At 42.0% G+C, this 20446-nt stretch overlaps 1 protein-coding gene across 2 annotated transcripts in view; it reads left to right on the forward strand.

The window, feature by feature from the left end:
- Window positions 1–20446, forward strand: part of cd2ap (CD2-associated protein) — a 93999-nt gene that overhangs the window by 4283 nt on the left and 69270 nt on the right. For both annotated transcript variants that reach the window (XM_085770378.1, XM_085770376.1), the window contains exon 2: window positions 11450–11607. In XM_085770378.1, coding sequence (XP_085626504.1) covers window positions 11450–11607 — 158 coding nt within the window. The remainder of the gene's footprint in view (window positions 1–11449; window positions 11608–20446) is intronic.

The raw sequence follows: 20446 nt of genomic DNA on the forward strand, positions 1-20446 counted from the left end.
CCCCACCTCCCTCCCTCCCTCTGCTGTAACATCCCCCTCCCTGTCACTGGCTTATATAAGACTCATATTGTAAGACCTCTTTACCTGGAAGCATTGTATGAGGAAGGGAAACCAAGAACCTGGAAGTTATGCTGTGGTTTACTCGCTGCACTTAAGAGCAAAGGTAGTATGGATATTAATAACACTGATTAAAAAAAAAAAAAAGTCAACCTCAGTGTATTAATTGTATCAGTATTGGAGTCACTCTCTGAAAGATCAACTGTATCTGACATTTCAGATTAGTTCACCTATACTGAAAAATATGAGATGACTGAACTCTGGTTGTAGTAATGAATAGTTATGGGTCAAAATAATTAGTTCAACCTAATATGAGTTGTGTTTCATAGTGAGCGAGATGTGAGATCGTTTTGGAGTCTCTGGTTGCTATGGATATGGTACGTCTTCTCTCTACGAGGTTCATAAAGTCGCAGACTATACTTTCACTTTCATCAACTTACCAACTGCTTTACAGCCGAACCGAGTCCAAATCACGGACGTAGCACCATTTTTTTTTTAACAAGCTCTCCTGCTCCGCTGTGTCTGAGGCAGGTGTGATGACGTCATCAACAATAGGACGGTAGAGCGCAAATCTGTACCATGGGCCAAATTTTCTACCATCTACGTAATACACACTAAAATATATAACATAATAACAACCTTTCTGCCAAACTACCTTCACTCAGGTCAGAGTGTGACAAACATAAACTGTCAGCTGCAGCTGCTGAAGTCATTTTGTACCAGAGTCAGTACAAAGATGACTTGTGAAGCTGCTCCCAGTACAGTACAGGGCCGGGACTGAGTTAAATACTAAATGTCATCATAGTCAGCATTGTTTTATTGTTGTGAAAAGAAACAACCAGGACTTACCTTCACATGCTTCGAAGACACAGAAAGTTCACATCACGTGTCTTTTCATGAAAGCAACAACAAAGAAGTCTCTGGAGAGTTTTAGCTCAAACAGTTCATGGCGGGTCAGCTGTTAATGTGTTGTTTGTGTTGAAAAATTCATGTAATGAGTTGAGTGAACACCCAGCAGTTTATTTTCTAGGAAATCCTGTACAATTTTATTTTTTACTGTGTAAAGACATAAATCCTCAATGATTTGAATAAAGTAACTTCACCATCCCGAGTGTGCAGCTGTCAATGCTGAAGGAAACCATGAGAGAAACACACATTAGATGTTGGACCAGGTGTTGACATATTGTTGATATTTAAGAATTTGCACTGGGATCATCCAAGGCAATAAAATGTGATTGGGACTGGGACATAGTTTGGATTACAGTCCCAACTTGGTGCATACGAGTGCAGAGGAAGTAGCACACTCAGGGACGCAGTGTGTGTGTGTTTGAAGCCAAAGTGCTGTGCTCTGACTCCTTTACCATTTGACTGTGTGACTCTCTCCCTCACTCGCCCGTGTGTGTCAGCTGTAACAAATATGTCAGGAATCCTCAGCCACCACTCCCTAAGGCCTAGGTGTCATGCCACACTGTAAACGTAGAAGATTTGTGTGTGTTTCTTTTTATTTCCTCATGTCTAGCATTATCATTCATTTTTTTGCCCCACTCAAACCCAAAACAGAAACTGGGTTTTCCGTTTGTTGCAATAATTGTTAGGAAGTAGTGTGGTAATGTGGTTTTGTGTAAATCTAAAGATGTGGTTCATCTTAATCTCTGTATTTTTCGGTCAAACATTGTTCAGGCTCGTGAGTGGAAACCTTTTAGTCACTTCATATCTCAGTCCATATCAAACACACACAGAAGGAACATGAGAGGCTGCTGACGTTTCTCTTATTACTCATGGGTGGATTGTTTGTCATTGCTGTGTAGAAGCAGCAACTGGACGCTGTTTTATCTTGCGGATGTTTCGTCACATATCTAAGATTTTTCATGCTGATTTTTAAACGTATAAAGTTTTCCCTGGGCCATCATGAGGGCAAATGCTAAGTCAGGATATGAGTAATGCTCATATGATTTAACTGCTATTATCAGACTAGACATCTCACCCACAGCTGAAGTTGGGTGTTTAAACAGTCCTCAGTAGTCCAGCGGTGTGAAGTGGAGGCTGTGTCTTGTGAGAGCAAATAATTGCAGACATGTCTTGAGCAATGCGCTAAAAATATTTTCAAGATGTCGATTAAATCCAATCACAGACCCTTATGTTGCCAGTGGACTCCTCTGCAGTCAGCACCCCAGCTTATCTAGCTAACGTGTGTCATCTCCATGTTGGACGCTCTCTTGGCTCTGGCTCTCATCTGCTTGGCAGCCAACGTTAAGTGGATGCTCTTTTGGCTGTAGCTCTTAGCTTTTTGAACCGTTTGTGCCAAAATAACACAACAGCTCTCTCTCTGGGCCCTGTGGTGTTGCTCTAGCTGCTGATAGAGTTTTATATCCTTAAAGGGACATTGTGTAACTTCTCCTGTTATCTATTCAGGAAAATGGATTATTTGGTTCAAAAGTCTGTTTTTCATTAACCAGTAATCCCCCCCATCAACAAACTGAAGTGTTCCTTTCAGCTCTGAATTTGCCGTTCATATCATTCATACCTACATGGAGCGGGTAAGCTCGGTGCTGGCTGCCATGTGTTGTCGCCATGTTTTTATGTTAAGTGGCAGCGTGACGGTAGGAAACCACGGAAACTCGACCTGAGCTGTCGGCTCAGGTCGAGGTGGCGTCTGTGAAAAGTCACCACGGTAACGCAGTGAGGAGGAATGGAGCATTACACTGATGCTGCATTCACGTGCAGTCGGGCAGATGGCCGTCGGTAACAAACCAGATGTCATTTTAGTCACAGAAGTCGAGAGAAAGCCGGAAAACATGGGTCAGGCAAACAATACCACATCGCCATGACAACATATTGTCACGTGTATTGTTTTGCCTGGTGCTGACGGACCACTTGTTTACATAGAGGCTTGTTTATGCTGTTACGTGCAGCGGCTGTCATCCGTCTGCCGTCTGCCCAATTTCACGTGAATGCAGCATGAAAAATACGATTGAGTTGCTTGCGATATACAACCGCAAAGCTAGATGGGAGTAATTCCTACACAATGTAGCTTTTAATGTCACTTAATTGACCTCCTTTGAGTTCTTTATATAGAACTGGATATTAGCACCAGATATAAGCAGCCTATTGTTGTGTTGTGCTGTATAGTCTGATGTGACGCACTAGGCTATGAGTGACTATAGCAGACCTGCTGACCCACATCCTCACTGCTCCATTACCACAGAGCCAGCCAGGGAGACATGCATGCAGGCCAGCTAGCTTCCTGCTCTGCCACTGAAAACTAATGACTTTAGCATTCTTTCACTCATCTACCAACTTACAACCAGTGTAACCTTCAAGGGCACTAAAAAAGACATACTATACAGTACAATACACTATACCGTACTTCTTTTGGCCAGAAAAACTTATGAACAGGCCAGTTTGAATGCAACAGTTCAGGCGACTATAGCTTTTCCTGGGACAGCGGCCAGAACTGGATGAACAAAGTAATTCTCCAACCTCAGCAAAACCCGCAGGATGAACGCTGATTGAAGGTCAGTTTATGATGCACGTATATAGGCTAGGTTTCTCTGTTGTTGTTGGTATTTTTCTTTTCACTTTCATTTCCTAAGAAAAACTCTCAGTTCTTCCCTCTCATAAGTCAATAGAGCAGTTTGGGGCCAGAACCCCCCCCCCCCCCCCTCTCGCTGCTGTTTGAGCACAGTGGAGAGGCAGCAAGTTTGCTCTCTCTACACACACACACACACACACACCCTTGTTTGACCATATTCCTGGGGATCTGTCATTGACATAATGCATTCCCTGGTTCTTACCCTAACCTCAGCCTTCACATAGTATTTTCCATATAGCCATAATCCCTAACCCAGGCCTTAAACCTCAATCAGCATGGTCCGTCATTTTGTAGTCCCACAAAGCTGTCGGACCCCATAAGTATAGTTGGGATCCCATGAATATAGGAACACAAACACAAACACAGACACACATTAACCACCTGTACACTACACGGACAGTTTTGGCTGCATTTAGTATATTTAGAAAGGCATTTCCTCTGTGGAACAAGCCTCTGAGGTATTTTACAGGCCAACACCTATCACTCACTGCACCCATTCAGCAGCAGCAGTCTCATTAGACCAGAGTTCCTCTGTGCTTGACCTTTTCACAACAAGGCAAGAGACGTTTTGTAATTGCAGCCATAATTACTAAAACTGAACCGAGTTACCAAGAAAACCTATAATGGGAACACATGAGTCAAACAGAGGTTTCAAATAGGGAAGATGCCACTAAACAAGCCACATGCAATAATACTGAAACAGAGCTGCTTCTAACTTCTGGTCATCAATAGGCAATCCATTAATCACCTACCTATAAAATGTTGGAAGATGAGAAGAGGTGAAAATAGCCATCATAGACTCCCATTGTCCAGGGGGACATCGTCTAATGCTTTGTTTTGTTCAATGGTCCAAATATTGAGTTTTTTCTATAATAGGACACCGAGGGTAAAATATTACCATCTAATGCCATTAAAGTGAAAGTTATTCTCAACACAACTTTAACTATTCAATGAAATTCAGCCCAGCTTTAATAGATGGCAAGATGTTTAGATGTAGATGGAGAGTTTGAGGGGAAAAAATGGAAATCAATTGTGTAGGACCATAGTGAGCATTTTTACATGTGGTTGCATATCTGAAATGTGGCAGGGCAAATCATTTTTTTATTTGTAATACTACAAGTCATAATAGATGACTACATTTTGAAACATGCATATCATTGTCGATTGGAACAACGCTTCTGCAACGCTTCTCTTTTTATTTTATTTTTTATCAAAGCACAGATTGCAGCTTTAATCACAGAACACAAAGTAACCCCTGCTGAGTTTACTTAACAAGTGTGCTGATGATGCAACCGCACAGTATTATTTAACATTAGCCAAGTGCTGGGCTATGAACTGCACTTCTCTTAAAACACACCTACCTGTATGAATGTGTTGAGAGTAGGGATGCACATGATTAACCGTTTAACCGTTAACCGATAACAAGAACTTTGACCGATTAATACTATCGGTTATTTATTTATTTTATTAGCTCCTTATGTCGTCAACTCATGGGGGCGTGTCGACACGTGCAGAGTTCACGTGCCTTCAGTCATATTTCGCAGTAAAAAGTTACACAGGAGGACTGACAGTATGTGCAGCAGCCCCCATGAAGGAAGATCAGACAATACATGTAGCTACACGGACATAGATGTGCATCACCTGTAACAACGGCGCTGGGGAAAAAAAAAAAAAAAAAAAGAGGACGTCGCTGCTCTCCAGCCTGTTCACCTGCAGCTCTCCTGCAGCTCCACAGAGGAGCTGTCAGAGGAGCTCTGCTGCTCCTTCAGCCTGGTGTTTGGCTGCACTTTGTATAAAAACTGTTCTACATTGGACGATCTGACCTCCAGAGCGCGATCAGCTGAGACAGAGCGCACTGATCAGCTGTCGCGGCGCACGTGTGTATTTAACGGCAAAAAAAAAAAAAAAATTGAAACAAAATTTTTTTTTTTTTTTTTTTGGCCGTGCGCCGCAAGATTCTTAATCTTAACGGTTAACGGTTAATAATCGGTTAACGAGCGTCGGTTATCGGTCAGAAAAAAAATTCAAAATGTGCATCCCTAGTTGAGAGCTGTGGAAAAAATGTTTTCGGTAAACGCTGCAGATGAACATGTATACAGGCCTGGAAGCCAAATGGACAGTTTTTCTGCACTGATTTTAAAGTCTCTCCCCCTCTCTGTGGTAATGGTTGGGCTCTCTGCAGCTAGATAATCAGGGAGTGATATCTGGTGTAAAATCAATACGCTATGTTTGAAAAAAGCAGTTTAAAGTGATAAATGTAAAAAAAAAAAACCTAGACTTGTCTCCTGTTTTATAGTTTTGTGTTGGTGTTCCACCACAATAATGATACTCCCAGTAGCATATCATTATCTGGTATCTTAAAGGCACAGTTGAGTGGGAAATATCCCATCATAGCAGTGTGTGTACAAGTGATTTACCCGGCCTGTGTTTCTCAGGCAGGGTGTGTTTGTGTGGTTACTGAGGGACTTTAATCCGTGCGGTTGCACAAAAGTCCCTCTGCTGCACATGCAGTCATCTGGAAGATGAGCACTGCCCCGTGTGTTGAATCAGCCTGCTGCCCGTCAGTGTAGCCTCTTGTTTTGTTTACTACAGCTGAGCAGCTCGTATCTCTTCCTGTGGTGGTTACATGGACAGATAGCTCCAAATTACTGTCTGGGGTCTTGGTGAAGTTGTTTATTTGTGTATCTCTTGGAGTGTGTGATGTGTTTTTTCTGAGCCGCTTGTGTCTAGACTGTTGGTTACAGTTGTAGCGCTCAGAGCTGACTTTTTTTTTTCTCTCTTGACACGTATACTCATATCTGTGGTTGATAAGCTGGTGGGCCTGAGAGAGGGGTCAGATTTCAGGGATGTTAGACTCCACTGGACAGCTGGGCTTTAGTTTAGAAACTGAAAAGCACGAGTGTTGCTTTGTTTTGCCTGGAACTAGTGTTTTCACTGTCTGATCCATAAGATCTGTCTGATCTCCACTAGACCAAAGCTGCAGAAGATCATCATCCTGTCCAGAATACTAGATGGCTCTTCTGATAGAGGGACTGTGGAGGGATCTCTACAAGATCATTCATTATTTGTAGCAAAGTCAAGCAAAATGGTGACAAACATTTTGAAACATTCTCTGGTTGCACCTTCTGCAATGTCAAGACCTTTCTCAGTTTCTGTATCATTGAATAGTTTTTGGAGGTAGGCAGGCAGCAGATGTTTTATCCAGGAGATGATAAACTGTTTGACAGATGAATCAATGACAAAGACTGTCTTCAGATCAGAGGGATTTATTTATATTTTGGATTGGAAATGTCAGTCCAACTTAAAAAGTAACATCGGCCATAGTAGTTTAAAGAGCAACTAACCCCTAAACCACTTTTTTCTGCTGAAAACAAATATATTTGGGTCTGAAGTAGTGTTGTTGATTGATTCTGGTCCAACTCTTGACATTTTAGTCAAAAATTTTCAATTTGGTATATTTTGTAGTAAAAATGTAAGAGTGACTGCCCTTTATGGGTTGAAACACGGCTATTACAATCAAATTTTTCAATTGGCTGCTTGAAAAAATCATAGTGGAAACACTGATTAATATCAACTCTTCACAGAGGTCTGGGAGTGTTTACACTTATTTGTTTACTGTACCTGTGGTTAGTTCTATTTGTTTTACAATGTAAATCTGATTCAATAAACATGCAAAATGTATTACACAGCAACCAATTTGTGATTGGCTGCCTGTCTGCCTCTTCCAGTGACAGTGTAATTTGACATGATCGATGTCATCCTGTTTGGAGCATTCCTGAATGTCAACAGTTGTCTGTATAACACCAGATGCTCCCTGGCTTTAACAGGTATTTTACTCCTCAGTGCAGACAGCAGTCAGTAAAACCTCCACTCCTCCATCTCCCTCCTCTCCAACTGCTGCTGCTCTCATCCACTTAACTTAAACGCTGAGTGTTTGATGTGGAGGAGAAAGGCTGGTCTGAAATCAGCCAGGACCACTTTCTCATCAGAGGTTGGCTCGGGCTGCAGCCATGTTTCGGGCCAAGGTTGATGAAGTCAGACAGATGCACCGGCAGTGAAAACTCAGCCAAGTTTTACAGCACTAAATCTCAACTTCCCTGAACAGTATATTTCAGTGCTGAACAACTGTGTCCAAGTGTGTGATTATGTGTGTGTTGGAGAGAGACCTAAACCTGCAGTGTACAGTCATGTTTTTGTTTTGGCTGTGCTTGGTGTGGAGCCAGCTGTGCCAGAGTCTCTCAGCTGTGAGTCATGTGCGAAAGGTCCACATATTAAACAGCTCACTACCAGTCAGTCCTCTGCAGCCCACTTAATGTTTAGAGGCTGCTCAACCTGCTGCACTGGAAGCAGTCACTCTGCCTGTAAGTCTCGCCCACCTCGCTCTTTCCGGCACTGTTTGTTCTCTTTGTGATTATAATATTTTTGCATACCATACCATACCATACCATACCATACCATACCATACCATACCATACCATCTTTGAGTTGAACATTCTGATGAATGGGGCAGGGGATAGGGGTATATATGACATCCTTCTGAGAGCTGGATATGAAGACCATTATTATGATAAAGGGAAAGTGGAGATTCATTGACTAAAATACAGGGTTTCCGCTACATGTAATTGATCGTGGCGCACCGCCACGGCAAAATAAAAGCCGCCACACCTTCAGAATGATGATTGTTTTTTTTTTTTTTTTAATGTTAAAACAATGTAAAGCAGGTTTTCCACTAGGGGTTGCACAGACTAGTCCCCTGCTCCACAATGACGTTTTGAGCTTGACGTCGGCTTGAAACAACAGCTGAGTGCGCTGAATGAAAAAAATACGAGCGCCGTCAAGCTGGATAGAAAGAGATCGTACCAGACAGGAAGTCGGGCACAGAAAAGGCGAGAGAATCCGGTCAATTTTCAAAATAAAATAAATGATGATTAAGTTTGCTGTCCGTCTATAAATATTTGTCAGTTGCGTCTGCACACAAGACACATCCATAGGCTACATACAGCGCTAGAGACAGACCTGTGTGTGTGGAAAACCGAGTAGCCTACAGACGGGTCGATGTTTGACCGGCGTGGAGAGAGAGAGCAGGAGAAACTGCCGCTTCCGCGGGCAGTGTGTCCGGGCTGCCGGCAATTAAAAAAAAAAAAAAAAAACTCCGCTCATATCGACAGCTTTACGTCGCGCACAACAGCAACCAACCAGGAAAAACAAAAACTGTGAGTGAACCTGTGACTGAGCAGGACTGTGATGGTGACGAGGCCTGTGTGTCGTTTTCCTCCCTAATTGTTTAATGAACAGTAGCTACAGTATTTTCTTTTGCACCTGTATACGTTACAAAAAAACAAACTGATTTACAGTTTGTTGTTTATAAAGCTGCTGTTCTGTGGACTAATTTCTGTGCGTGAGCTGTCAGTCAGTGAATACAGATTGTTGCAGAGCATTTCCCTCCTCCTGGGATTTTAGTTATGATGGGAAAAATATGAATGATGTCATCAGCGACTAGTCGACGATCCGGACCCCCCCCCCGTCGATCAGACCACCCTCGCCGCCACTCTTTAAAAAAATCCTGGAGGAAACACTGAAATAAATTATTTTCCAACAAAGTAAAGATAGATGGGCATTAGATATTTGGGGTAAACCAAAGCTGCACACTTAATGTGAAATAAAGCATGTATTTGGGCCAGAAAATTATGTTTTGTATAATTTGTCTGAAAAGAAATGGTATACTTGGTCTTCATATCGTGATTGGCAGATATGTAGGCAATGGCATAGCAGAAGAGGATAGCATTTGTACTTTGTGTGATCTCAAAGATGTGGAGACCGGAATGCATTTTGTTGTGGTACTGTCCATGACTCTGTCATAGAGTAAGGTAGACCCAAAAAATTAATTTGTGTGGTTGGATCACGTGGAGAAGCTGAAGCATTGTTTTCAGTTATATATGTATTTTCTTCGTATCATGAAAAGGCCTGGGCAATGAGAAGAAGAGCTTTACAGATGTGTGTTGTTAGTAGTCTTAAGTTGTTTATGTATGTGTCGTGTGTAGCCTACATTTATGTGGCGGGTAATGCCAACAGGAAGGATTGTCTAGTTTCTGATGTTCTTTGTAGGCTATGTCTTGTAATCCCATATGGGATGGGCCACAATGTTGGCACGACATGAAAATAAAATATTCATTCATTCATTCATTCATTCATTCATTCATTCATCATACCCTACCGTAACGCAACGTAACATACGTTGCTGCTGGATATCGAAGCAGTCAAAGATGATTATTGCAGATGTGTTGTTTCAAGATTTCACAGAGCAGCAGCCATTGTTAATGCAGGGTTGGGTTGGCGTGAACTGAAAAGAGGTTTCAAACTAAATATATACTGTGTGAATTATGCTTTTGTGCTGGTATGTATATAATCACTGAGAGCAAATTGCTTTGTGGTTGTCTCTGGGATATCTATCTTCATGTCAGTAATGCTTTAACTGAACTTCAAATTTGTCACAAACATTTCACTAGGACCAGAATGTACTGGTTAGATTTACGGTTCACGGTAACCTCACAAGATGTCTAAGGTCAAGGTCAGTGTGACATGAGAAAACATTTTTCAACTATAACTCAAGTCTTCGCCCAGGAGTGATGACAACATTTAACACCAATGTGTATTGTTTTCTATAAGTCTTGATAAACAGTGATGTAACCTGAAACTAGACCGAATGGTGCAGGTGGTAATTCTAGTTTCACCATTGTGATGTTAAAGTGAAGGTTACCTGAAGCTCCTGGCCTATCTACATGACTTTATGCATTTTGTGACTGTCGCATGATTGGCTGATTTCAAAATTACACGAATAAGCAAATGTGCAGGTATACGGCATATTAGGAGTCATTGGAGTGGATTTTCAGCCCGACCCACCTCAATCCCATCACAGAATCTTCCGTCCACTTGCCTTCCTAGAAGAATGACTCCTCATGTGCTGTTTCTTTAATCAAAGGACTCCAAACACCATTGTTGGCAAATTACATTTGCTTTTTTTTTGTGTGCAAATGTTCTAATTGGTTGAGAATTTGATTGATTCACATGGCACCTGCTCCTGTTGTTGACTTTTCCCATCCTGTCAAAGTCATGGGATTAAAAGTGAAACTGATTCCAATCACAGAAATCCCAGTACATGTGTTGATATGTTTGCCATATATCATAATGGTATAGCATAGTGTGTCATAGTTTTCTACTTGTGCTCTATTACAATGATGTAAGTATCTCAAATCGAGCTAATAATATAGTTAAAGACAGTTGAAGTACTAAAAAATAACCACTGTGGAAAAACATTATATACATTATATGACCAATCCAAATTTAATAATGTTATAGTTTTATTAAAATATTAGATTCACACATCACATTGAAGATGAGAGTTGTGGTGTTAATTATGGCAGCTTTTCAGTTATTTTCAATTTTTTAGTTACTCTTCAGTTTTCCCTTTTTTTTGTTACTGTTTGTCAGAGCAGAGAAAGTAGCAGGATGAAGTTTTTAGTTGAAAGCCATTGTGAATATTACTCACACATTGTTCAGTACAATATCAATTTGATGTTTTGTTAACTTATCTGTGTTATTGTTTTCCTCCACCCCCTTCTTTCTCCACCTAAACTTCCTCATCTTATCTCTCCTGTCCCACGGCCTTCCTCTCTCTGCCTCTCCTTTCTTCTTACTCTTCCTTGTTTTCCCCTTGTTTGACTTCCTCTCTTTCTTACCCCATTCTTCCGCCGCCATCTTTTATTTTCCTCTGGATTTCCTCCTTCGGCCCGACTCGAGCAGAGGTGGTCGTGGAGTACGAGTATGAGGCTCACCACGAGGACGAGCTGACCCTGCGGCTGGGCGACATCATCAAGAACGTGCGGCATATAGAGGAGGATGGCTGGATGGAGGGAGACCTCAACGGCAAACGAGGACTCTTCCCCGACAACTTTGTCAAGGTGAGAAGCAGATGTTCACTTTCACTGTCATGTCACGTGGATCCTACCAAATACTGAGTTGTAACAGAACTCGCTTGTTTCGCTACAGGAAGCTGACCTGAGCATTTAAAGGGGTAGTTCAACATTTTGGCAAATTTGCCTATTGCCATAATCCCTATGTATATATGTATATATGTATATATGTATATATATAGATCGATCGTCGGGGGGGGGGGGGGCGCACCGCGCCGTGCCGTATTAACTTTCGCTTTCAACACGCGCTGCTGTTATGCATGCGCGCTTCTCTGTGGTGTGTATGTGTGTGAGAGGATGCGGCCATCGTCCGACGGGGGGGGGGGGGCGGCGGCGAATATCGCTACTTTTTTTTTTTTTTTTTAAGACGTTAGTTTAGGTGGCAGCTCTTTGTTGTTAAGGCGGCTGCCTTAACAGGAAAGCGCTGCGGGAAACCCTGATATATATATACATATTAGGGCTGTCAGAACGAACTTCGCTATTCGAATACAATTCGAATGTTAGTTAAAATGAGAACATTCGAAGGTGGAAACGAGGCAAATTAACGTAGTGCGTCGTGACGTTCAGAGTAGTACAGATGTTGATAAAACAAAATGCAGTTGTTGTGCACAAGGTAAAGCTGCAGCTTCAAATATACGAGAGTTTTTTTAATTGCCCATTCATTCGGCTGCCACGGTGTGCGTATGTCCCCACACTACACGCACACTTTTTTTTTTTTTTTTTTCTTTTTAATTGATAGATCCGCGGACCACTTGTGTGCTGATCACGGATCAGCTGTGATCTGTTGCACCACTTCTCTGTGCCCTAACGCCGCAGCCCCCGCGAGGAGGGGGGGAGAGCGCCGCCCCCGCCTGTGAAGCCGGGTTTCCACCGAATCAACGATCCTTTTTTTTTTTTTTTTTACCGCAACATATGGTTCACGTCAAGATAACTTATGTATTTGTCCATAGTTCTCTGTTTAACACTTAAAGAGACTTTTGGTTAAGTAACCATGGACAGCTCCTATGCAGGGTTGTTCTGCTGTGTCGTTGTCGCCACCGTCATCGCTTCCCCCACCCCCCCACCCCCATAATGATCTTAAAAAAAATAAAAAAAACACATTAAAAATTCGAATATTATTCGAATTTTTAACATAAGATGGGTTAGAAATTCGAACCTGATTTGGGGGGAAGATTGACAGCCCTAATACATATATATATATATATATATATATATATATATATAGCAGAGCAGAGTGACTGACAGACCTGTGTTTCGCACTAAACACTCTATATAAGTGATTGCTGTTGGAAGATAACACTATTTAAGACTTATATTAACACAAACATTCCACTTACTTCTGCTTTAATATAAACTTCAACCTCAAAGCTTTCTAACTGCACACTGTCCTGACCTGTCCCTGAACATCACACATGGAGCTGCTTGTGTGACTGGATATGGAGTTTTATGAATATTATATAGGTTATGATTTAAGTGGTCAAATAATAAAATATAGTTAATATCGTAATAATAGTGTAGTAGCAGGAATGACCAATTCACCAAATATTGTGTTGGTGATAATGTACCGGGAACGAGTTACTGCTTGTGTCTGTTGATTTAAAAAAGTTGAAATATTTCCATGTAAGACCCATTCCGGCCTGGGTCACAATAGAAATCCAAGGAATGTTGTTTGGTGTTTTTATTGTTCTCAAATGTAAAAACGGGTCACATTGGACCCTCAGCATTATTTAAGGTGTAAATAATCTGCTACAAATGTTTGTTTAGAGCCCTGTATGGGCAATGTTCAGCTTTTTATACTGAGGGAAATTTAGGTTCTCAGGAAAAAAAAGGTTGTGCAAACCTTAGTAAATCTGGACCCTAGTCTCATGCTAAAATTGACTGTAAATTCACCTTTAAAGTAGTCTTTTTTTTGCCTTTTTTGGCCTTGCATGCCCCCGGACCACCCTAGGGGGTCGGTATCTTGTCACCTTTTTTACCCTGATGAGTTTGCACCCCTGCATTTAAGTTGTACTTGGCAGCATCAGACTTCAGCAGTCTGCACAAGCATCAGATGTGGTCCACTCACAGATTTCCCCAGACATGCCTACATCAAGCAGCCACAGCTGATACATGCTGCTGGCTCATTTGAGCTGATGGTGAATGCCAATTGTTGGCTTTTCCATGACTGACAAACACTGCTGCTAATCACTGGAAGAGGGTCTTTAGAGTTGGTGTAACTGTAAAATCACTACAAACCAATACAGTGAGACTGTGTATGTGTACAGTATTCGTTGTCTGGCTGAGTTGCATGAAGGGTGTGAGATGATTGATCGTTAAAAGTAAAGTCAGATGTTTTACTGCAAGCTTTATTGGTATCACAAGGACAATTTGAAAGTAGGCCTTAATCTGCCCTGTGTTTTCCCCGTTGATAGCATGAGCTGCTGCTATTTGATACTTGTGAGGATTAAAGAATGTTCTGCCAGTGGCCGTTGAGGGAAATTAGATTTAAGAATCTTACTGAACCACATGATTTTACTTCCAGTTTCAGTGGCTGATAAAATTACCAATAGTCTATATATTGTCATCAATAGAGGATTTTTTAATTCGACACAAAGAGGACCACACACACATAAAGTCGGGCGACATTTCCACTTCATTAGATTATTTCGCATTCTGTTTTTGCATTATGTGGAAATTATAACAAAACAGTATGACATAACATTTACTGTACATACAATTTTGTGTCAGAAATTCACTGTTTTCATGTAATATTTAATTTCAGCTTGAAGTGCACCATGGCCAATAGGCTCCTCTGTGCTCTGTTAAATAATACACAACTTGACAGTTTTTCCGTTGTACTGTTACAGTAGAAGCAAATAAGAGCCCTTCCATTACGAAATCCACAGTGTAACTTCTCCTGCAATGCTCAGCACAGTTGAAGCCCCTCCCTCATGTTGATGACACTATGATTTGATGAGTCCTAGCAGATCTACTAGCATGACATGTATTAAAATGGATTGAATTCATGTTAATCAAGTGAGAAATATGACTTCATTGCTTACCATCAGGGCTAAAATGCTACTAGTTAACATCCTATTAATTGAAATTAATGAACTAAGTGAAACTAATGATTCCAGGCAGCTGATTACACAGCAGACCAGTAGGATCTGTGTAGAGGTGAGTCGAGTCATCTCTTGTTATGTCTTGGTAGAGCACTGGAGGCACCTGGCTGCTCTGCTGTGAAACAGGACATTTCCACAGCTAATGCAGTGTGAGATGAGCCACTCCAGTGCTTCTGGCCTCCTCTCCTCTCCCCTCTCATCTTTCCTGTTCTCCCTATCCAGTAATCCTGCGTAGTGAGATAGGTAATCAGCTGAACAGTCTGGCCCAGTCACTGAGCTTGGATAGTTAATCCTCTAAGGAGCCTGCTGGCTGTTGAACTTTGCTCCCGAGAACGTTACAGTCAGCTGAGATGTTGCATTTCTTCTTCCTGCTGCCTTTAACCGGTGTTGCAGCTGAGTGATCGGGGGGACATGAAACATGTCTTGGATTCGAAAGAATTCAAAGGTGCGTTGCCGTCGTCAGTGTGGATTAATTGACACAGTTTATGATGTAATATTAGAAGATTGTAATCAGTGGCCATAAAGATAGAAATGTCTGTTTATATGTTTGGTGCTACTGTATGAGTATGAGTCATAGGGTTTTGATATGAGGTGTGTTGTACGGTTGGAAACAGGGTTGTGCTGACTGTAATTTATAAAAATACAAGTATTTATGTAAAGCACTTGGACAAAGATGGAAGGGTGCATTGAGTTAACCAAAGTCAAAGTCAGAATCACTGTATTCTGTCGTCTCCTCTTCTCTCCGTCTTTCTTTTACCTTCTCTTTCCTCAACTTCACTCTCATGTGGTGCATCTTTCACACTAGAGTGACGTTATCCATGCATTCTCGCTTGTATCTAAACAAATGGACATGCTGTTGCACTGATGCATGACACAGACAGATAGACATGTCCATGTAGATAGCTATGTATGTCTCTGCAGAGTCGTAAAGGCTCATTGTGTTGTGGAGCTGATGAGCAGAACTGAAATTTAATTGGCATTTTGGATTTGGTTTTAATTTGGGGCTGAGTGTTTGTCGCTGCCCCTACACTGTTCCTAAAGTGGCATATGGCATTGTTTTAGGGGGTGTGGGTTTGTGTTTGTGTGTTTGTTTCTCCTGGTGTGGAACCACTTTTCAAAATGAAGGAATATCTGATTTAAGAATCCAGTAAACAGGGCAGCTAAGTATGTCTGAATGAACAGAGGAGAGTGGCATTGTTCAAAGAAGACACAGAAATGTCTTGCTTTTTATCATCTTCCTTCTGTTTGGGTTCAAATGTGCTTGGGAGTCAGGGATGGATACTGGGCCTCGGTATTAAACAAGTCCATCGTTAGTGCTGCTGTCATCGGTAGTGGAGTAGTCACGTTATGTTATCTTGCACGTTCACTCCATGTGGTCAAATATCCGCCTATGTGTGATATATTTCAGCTGCTCTCCCAGAAAACGAGACACCTCTCTCAGCAGCTCACTCTGACCGCCTGCTCTGTCTGTCAGCAACAGGCAGAGGGGCCGAGCTGTTATTTACACACACACACACACACACACACACACACACACACACACACACACACACACACACACACACACACACACACACACCATCACTGATATATATATACCTGTTTTTGCAGCAACTGTTCTGCCTTGTTCTGTACCCTCAGGAAGACGGCCTCACACTGGTCACGGTCTAGCTGAGTTAGAGTCCAGAACCTTGGGTCCAGTACCGTGCACTCCAGCATAGGGTTGGGCGGTATGACCAAAATCTTATATCACGGTATGAGTAATTTCATATCACGGTAACGGTATATATCACGGTATGTTTTTTTCCCCCTGTAAATTCAATTAATGGCTTAAAATAACCATACTGTCGCATTTGATCATTTTCCTCTTTTATTTTTTAACTTGGATTTCTACAGGAAAAATGCCAGAGCAGTCTGGCTCAAGTTAGTGCAATTATATAGGCTATGTATATATATATATAAAAAAAGAAATCACAGAATCACAAATTAGCATTTTACAAAAATGCCTACGGTCTGTGCTGTCTATGGCTGTTCAAACAGGTCAAACCGGGAAAATCAAAGAAGTTACTTTAGAGTTCCTAAGTAACTTAACCTTACAGTCTATGGTAGTAGCCTACACAAAGGGCTCAAATGTCAACAACTGACGGAAAAACGGTGTGTGGGAGGGACGGAAGTGACCATAATAAACAAAGAGTGTCCTAGCCTGTCCTACAGTAAAAATGGCACATAGAAAGAGGAGTAAAGCAATATGTTAAGCAGCAATATATATTTAAGCATCAAAGATGTTCAATCAAACCCACATAGTTTGAAATAACGTTTAAAACACACACAGCCAGTGTCACAACTAAGCATAAAAAGCCTGCTAGCTTAATGCTAACGTATAATGTAAAACACCATAGACGGGGTAACAGAAATTAGCATCGCTTATAACTTGACTTACTCCTCTTCTGAAAAACTCTGACAAGTCAAACTTTAGGATGTGTTAGAGGTCTAATTCATCTGTCTAAACATCAGAACTATGACACATGAAACGGTAAACACAGCTGATCGATCGAAAAAAATTACGGCTGGAGTGAATTACTTTCACTTTTCACTTTTTCGTCTTGTTGGGCGGGTCGGGCTGCCTCCGTTTCCTCGTGACTCCCACTCATGGATGTATTATATTATGCTCCCACCTCTGCTTTCACTCTCCGCCTCAGCCATGATTGTTATCACTCCGGTAACCGGTAAAGCTGTTTCTTCTTCGTCGTGCTGATGCAACCACGCCAAGCAGTCTGCTGCAGTGCCGGCTCCCCCGTGTGTCGAGGCGGTGTAACTACAGTGACTCAGAGAGATGCCGCAGACATCTGCTCTTTCTCCGGTATAAACGGTATTGCAAAATCTCTACCGGTAGACATTTTATACCGTCACACGGTATAATACCGTCATACCGCCCAACCCTACTCCAGCAGATAGTTGTAGGCATCCCCACTGTATCTGTTTGCAATATTCGTGAGGATTGCAGTCTTTGTGTTGCCACGGTGGTGGAATGAGAGACACTGTGCGACTCTTCTCCTCACACAACACTGTGGCGGCTGTCTTCAAAGGATGCAGCAGCTTCACCAGGTCTTCAGCATCTCTGACATCGCAGCTGTCAAGTGTATCAATGCTTCAGGCGTTTTTGTGTTATCTCTGGGCTGGTGAGAGCTGCTGCTATGGCAGCTTGCTGCTCGAGGTAACGAGCCAGCATATCCAACGTGCTGTTCCATCGCGTCATAACGTCCATGGTTAACTTGTGTGATGGCAGTTGTAGCTTTTTCTGCTTGGACATTAACACCGCGGAAGATTTATAGTGTGCGCAAAACACTTAATGTGCGGCTTCAATCCCGCCTCGCGCACGGCCACGTCCATATTACGTGCATTGTCAGTAGGTTTTTAAAGCTCCCAGTCAGTAACAGCTGTCTGTAGCTCAGCTATGTTTGCCCCTGTGTGGGACTCGAAAAGTGGGCGTGTCTATAGTACAACATTTTCCATTTCCCAGTCATTGTTGATTGTGTGGGCTGTAATTGTGATGTAGCTTTGCATACCTCTCGATGTCCAACCGTCTGTTGTTATGGCGATGCTTTCTGCATCTGTCGGGATCTGTACAACCTTGCTCTTGGACTCTTCATAGAGGTTCGGGATCAAAGTGCGGGTAAAATGCGTGCGTGATGGGATGTTGTACTTCGGTTCTAGCGTGTGGATGAGTCACCAAAATCCTTGATTTTCTACCACAGAAAATGGCCTCATATCTGCTGCGATGAAAACACCCATGTCTCTTGTTATTGTTGTGGCTCTGGCGCTTGACTGTGGAAGTTGGGGTCCGAATGCGTTTGTCAGCGTTGTCTGGCCTGTTGGTGTTTTCTTCACAGTGATTTGAGTACCGAGCTGTGGTGGTGCTGTATATGTCTCTGCATCGTGCTCGTATTAGCCGCGGTGTACGGCATTATTTTCATACAATGCTTGCATATTGTCCGTGTCTTATCAGTCACTCTACTGCCATTTATCATTTCCACCCCAAAATGCTGCCAAACGAACGATTTAAAAGTGGCGGGGGCATCTTCAGTGGTCATATCGGTATTTTCCGACGTCATTCTGGCTGCTTGCTGCTTCCCCTCCTTCTCCTCCTCTTCTTCTTTTCCTTCTCCTTCTTTAGGTTCTGGCAGGCTAGACGTAGCAAAGGTGCATTACAGTACTGCCCCCACAGGTCACAAGTAGAAGCAGAGCCAGTCAAAATTCTCTGGTAGAAGCAGAGCCAGTCTTCTCCGGTAGAAGTTTGTATAGCTCAAAAATCTCGCGAGACAGATTTTTAACGCGACAAGGAATATCGTCGAGTTTAATCTCGCTAGATCTCGTGGCACGAGATCTCGTCACACCCCTAGAACTTAAACATTAGTGCTCTCAGGCAAGTTTTTACAATGGCCCTCATGTTTTTTCTATTCCTTAGCAGCTTTGTAGATGATGGACGTCACAGATAATGATACACCAGCACTGAACCTGGAAATGTGTGTTTTGTGTCTGCGTCGAGTTGTGACTCAGAGAATCCACCATTTGACACAAATTGCAGCGATCAAGCAGCGATGGTTTTAAAGTAGCATGATTGTCTCCACGAGTATCCAACAGCTCCGGCTCTAGCTGCTGAAAAACAATTCCTAACCCACTGATATTTTTAGAGAGCCCCTCTCCTGTCGCCAGTGAAGCATGCTCCTTCACAGACACACACTCTGGATCTAAATTGACCAATACTGGATTTGTTAAAAGGAGTCAGCTGGGTTTTTGAGACAAACTCAGACCACACACCAACATGGCACTCTCTAAAATGTCTTTGACCAGTAATTCCTCTTTATCTGCCGACATAAACAAATATAGCTTTATCTGCAATAACCCAATATAAACTGGTTTGAGTTTGATGAAGGACAAGCTTTACTGAAGACTTCAAATACTAACTTCCCTTTATTTATTAGGGTCCGGGCAGCGCAGCTGCCAGGACACTATTGTATTCCTAGGAATTCTTCTTCTTCTTCTTTCTTTCTTTCTTCTTCTTCCAAGGAAGTCATACTTCCCATGGGCGAAAACTCACCAAACTTTGCACAAAGGTTCAGTCCCATGCCAGATTCACTCAACTCCAAGGACATGTGCCCCCCCCTCCCAGGGGGGGCACAATAAGCGTTTAAATTTAAAAATTTTAAAAATTCCTACCAAACCAACGGTAGATGCTACAGTGTTGAAACTTCACCACAATGTCGCCTCAATACTGCTGAAACTTTTGTCAACTTAAACTTATTACAAATTATGAAGTCCATCACTCTGTTTTTTTCAATAACTGTAAAACTTTTAAAATGTATCTCCTCCCACAATTTTTGCTCAATTGACACCAAACTTGCTACAGAGCATCTCCAGACCGTCCTCCACAAAACTTGTTTCTCGGATTTTTGATTAAGCAAAAATTGAGCCTACAGTGCATGAAAACGTTTGACTGTAAACAGTACTATAAACATATACCATCAAATTCTTGCTAAATACATTTTCAAACTTCCTGAAAAAAAATGAGAATATTCTGGAGTCATGGTTGATGAAGTTTGGCAAATATCAGAATTTTAATTCAAAAACTGAATTTTCTAGAACATTTTGAATTCTGCTCTCATGGGAACAACTGCAGTCAATGTGAGACTGGAATTTATAAACATCATATTTTCTCTTATGAAGCA

This window comes from Trachurus japonicus, chromosome 24 (genome assembly GCF_045865225.1).
Source record: "Trachurus japonicus isolate A0001 chromosome 24, Traja_1.0".
Classification (NCBI taxonomy): Eukaryota; Metazoa; Chordata; class Actinopteri; order Carangiformes; family Carangidae; genus Trachurus; species Trachurus japonicus.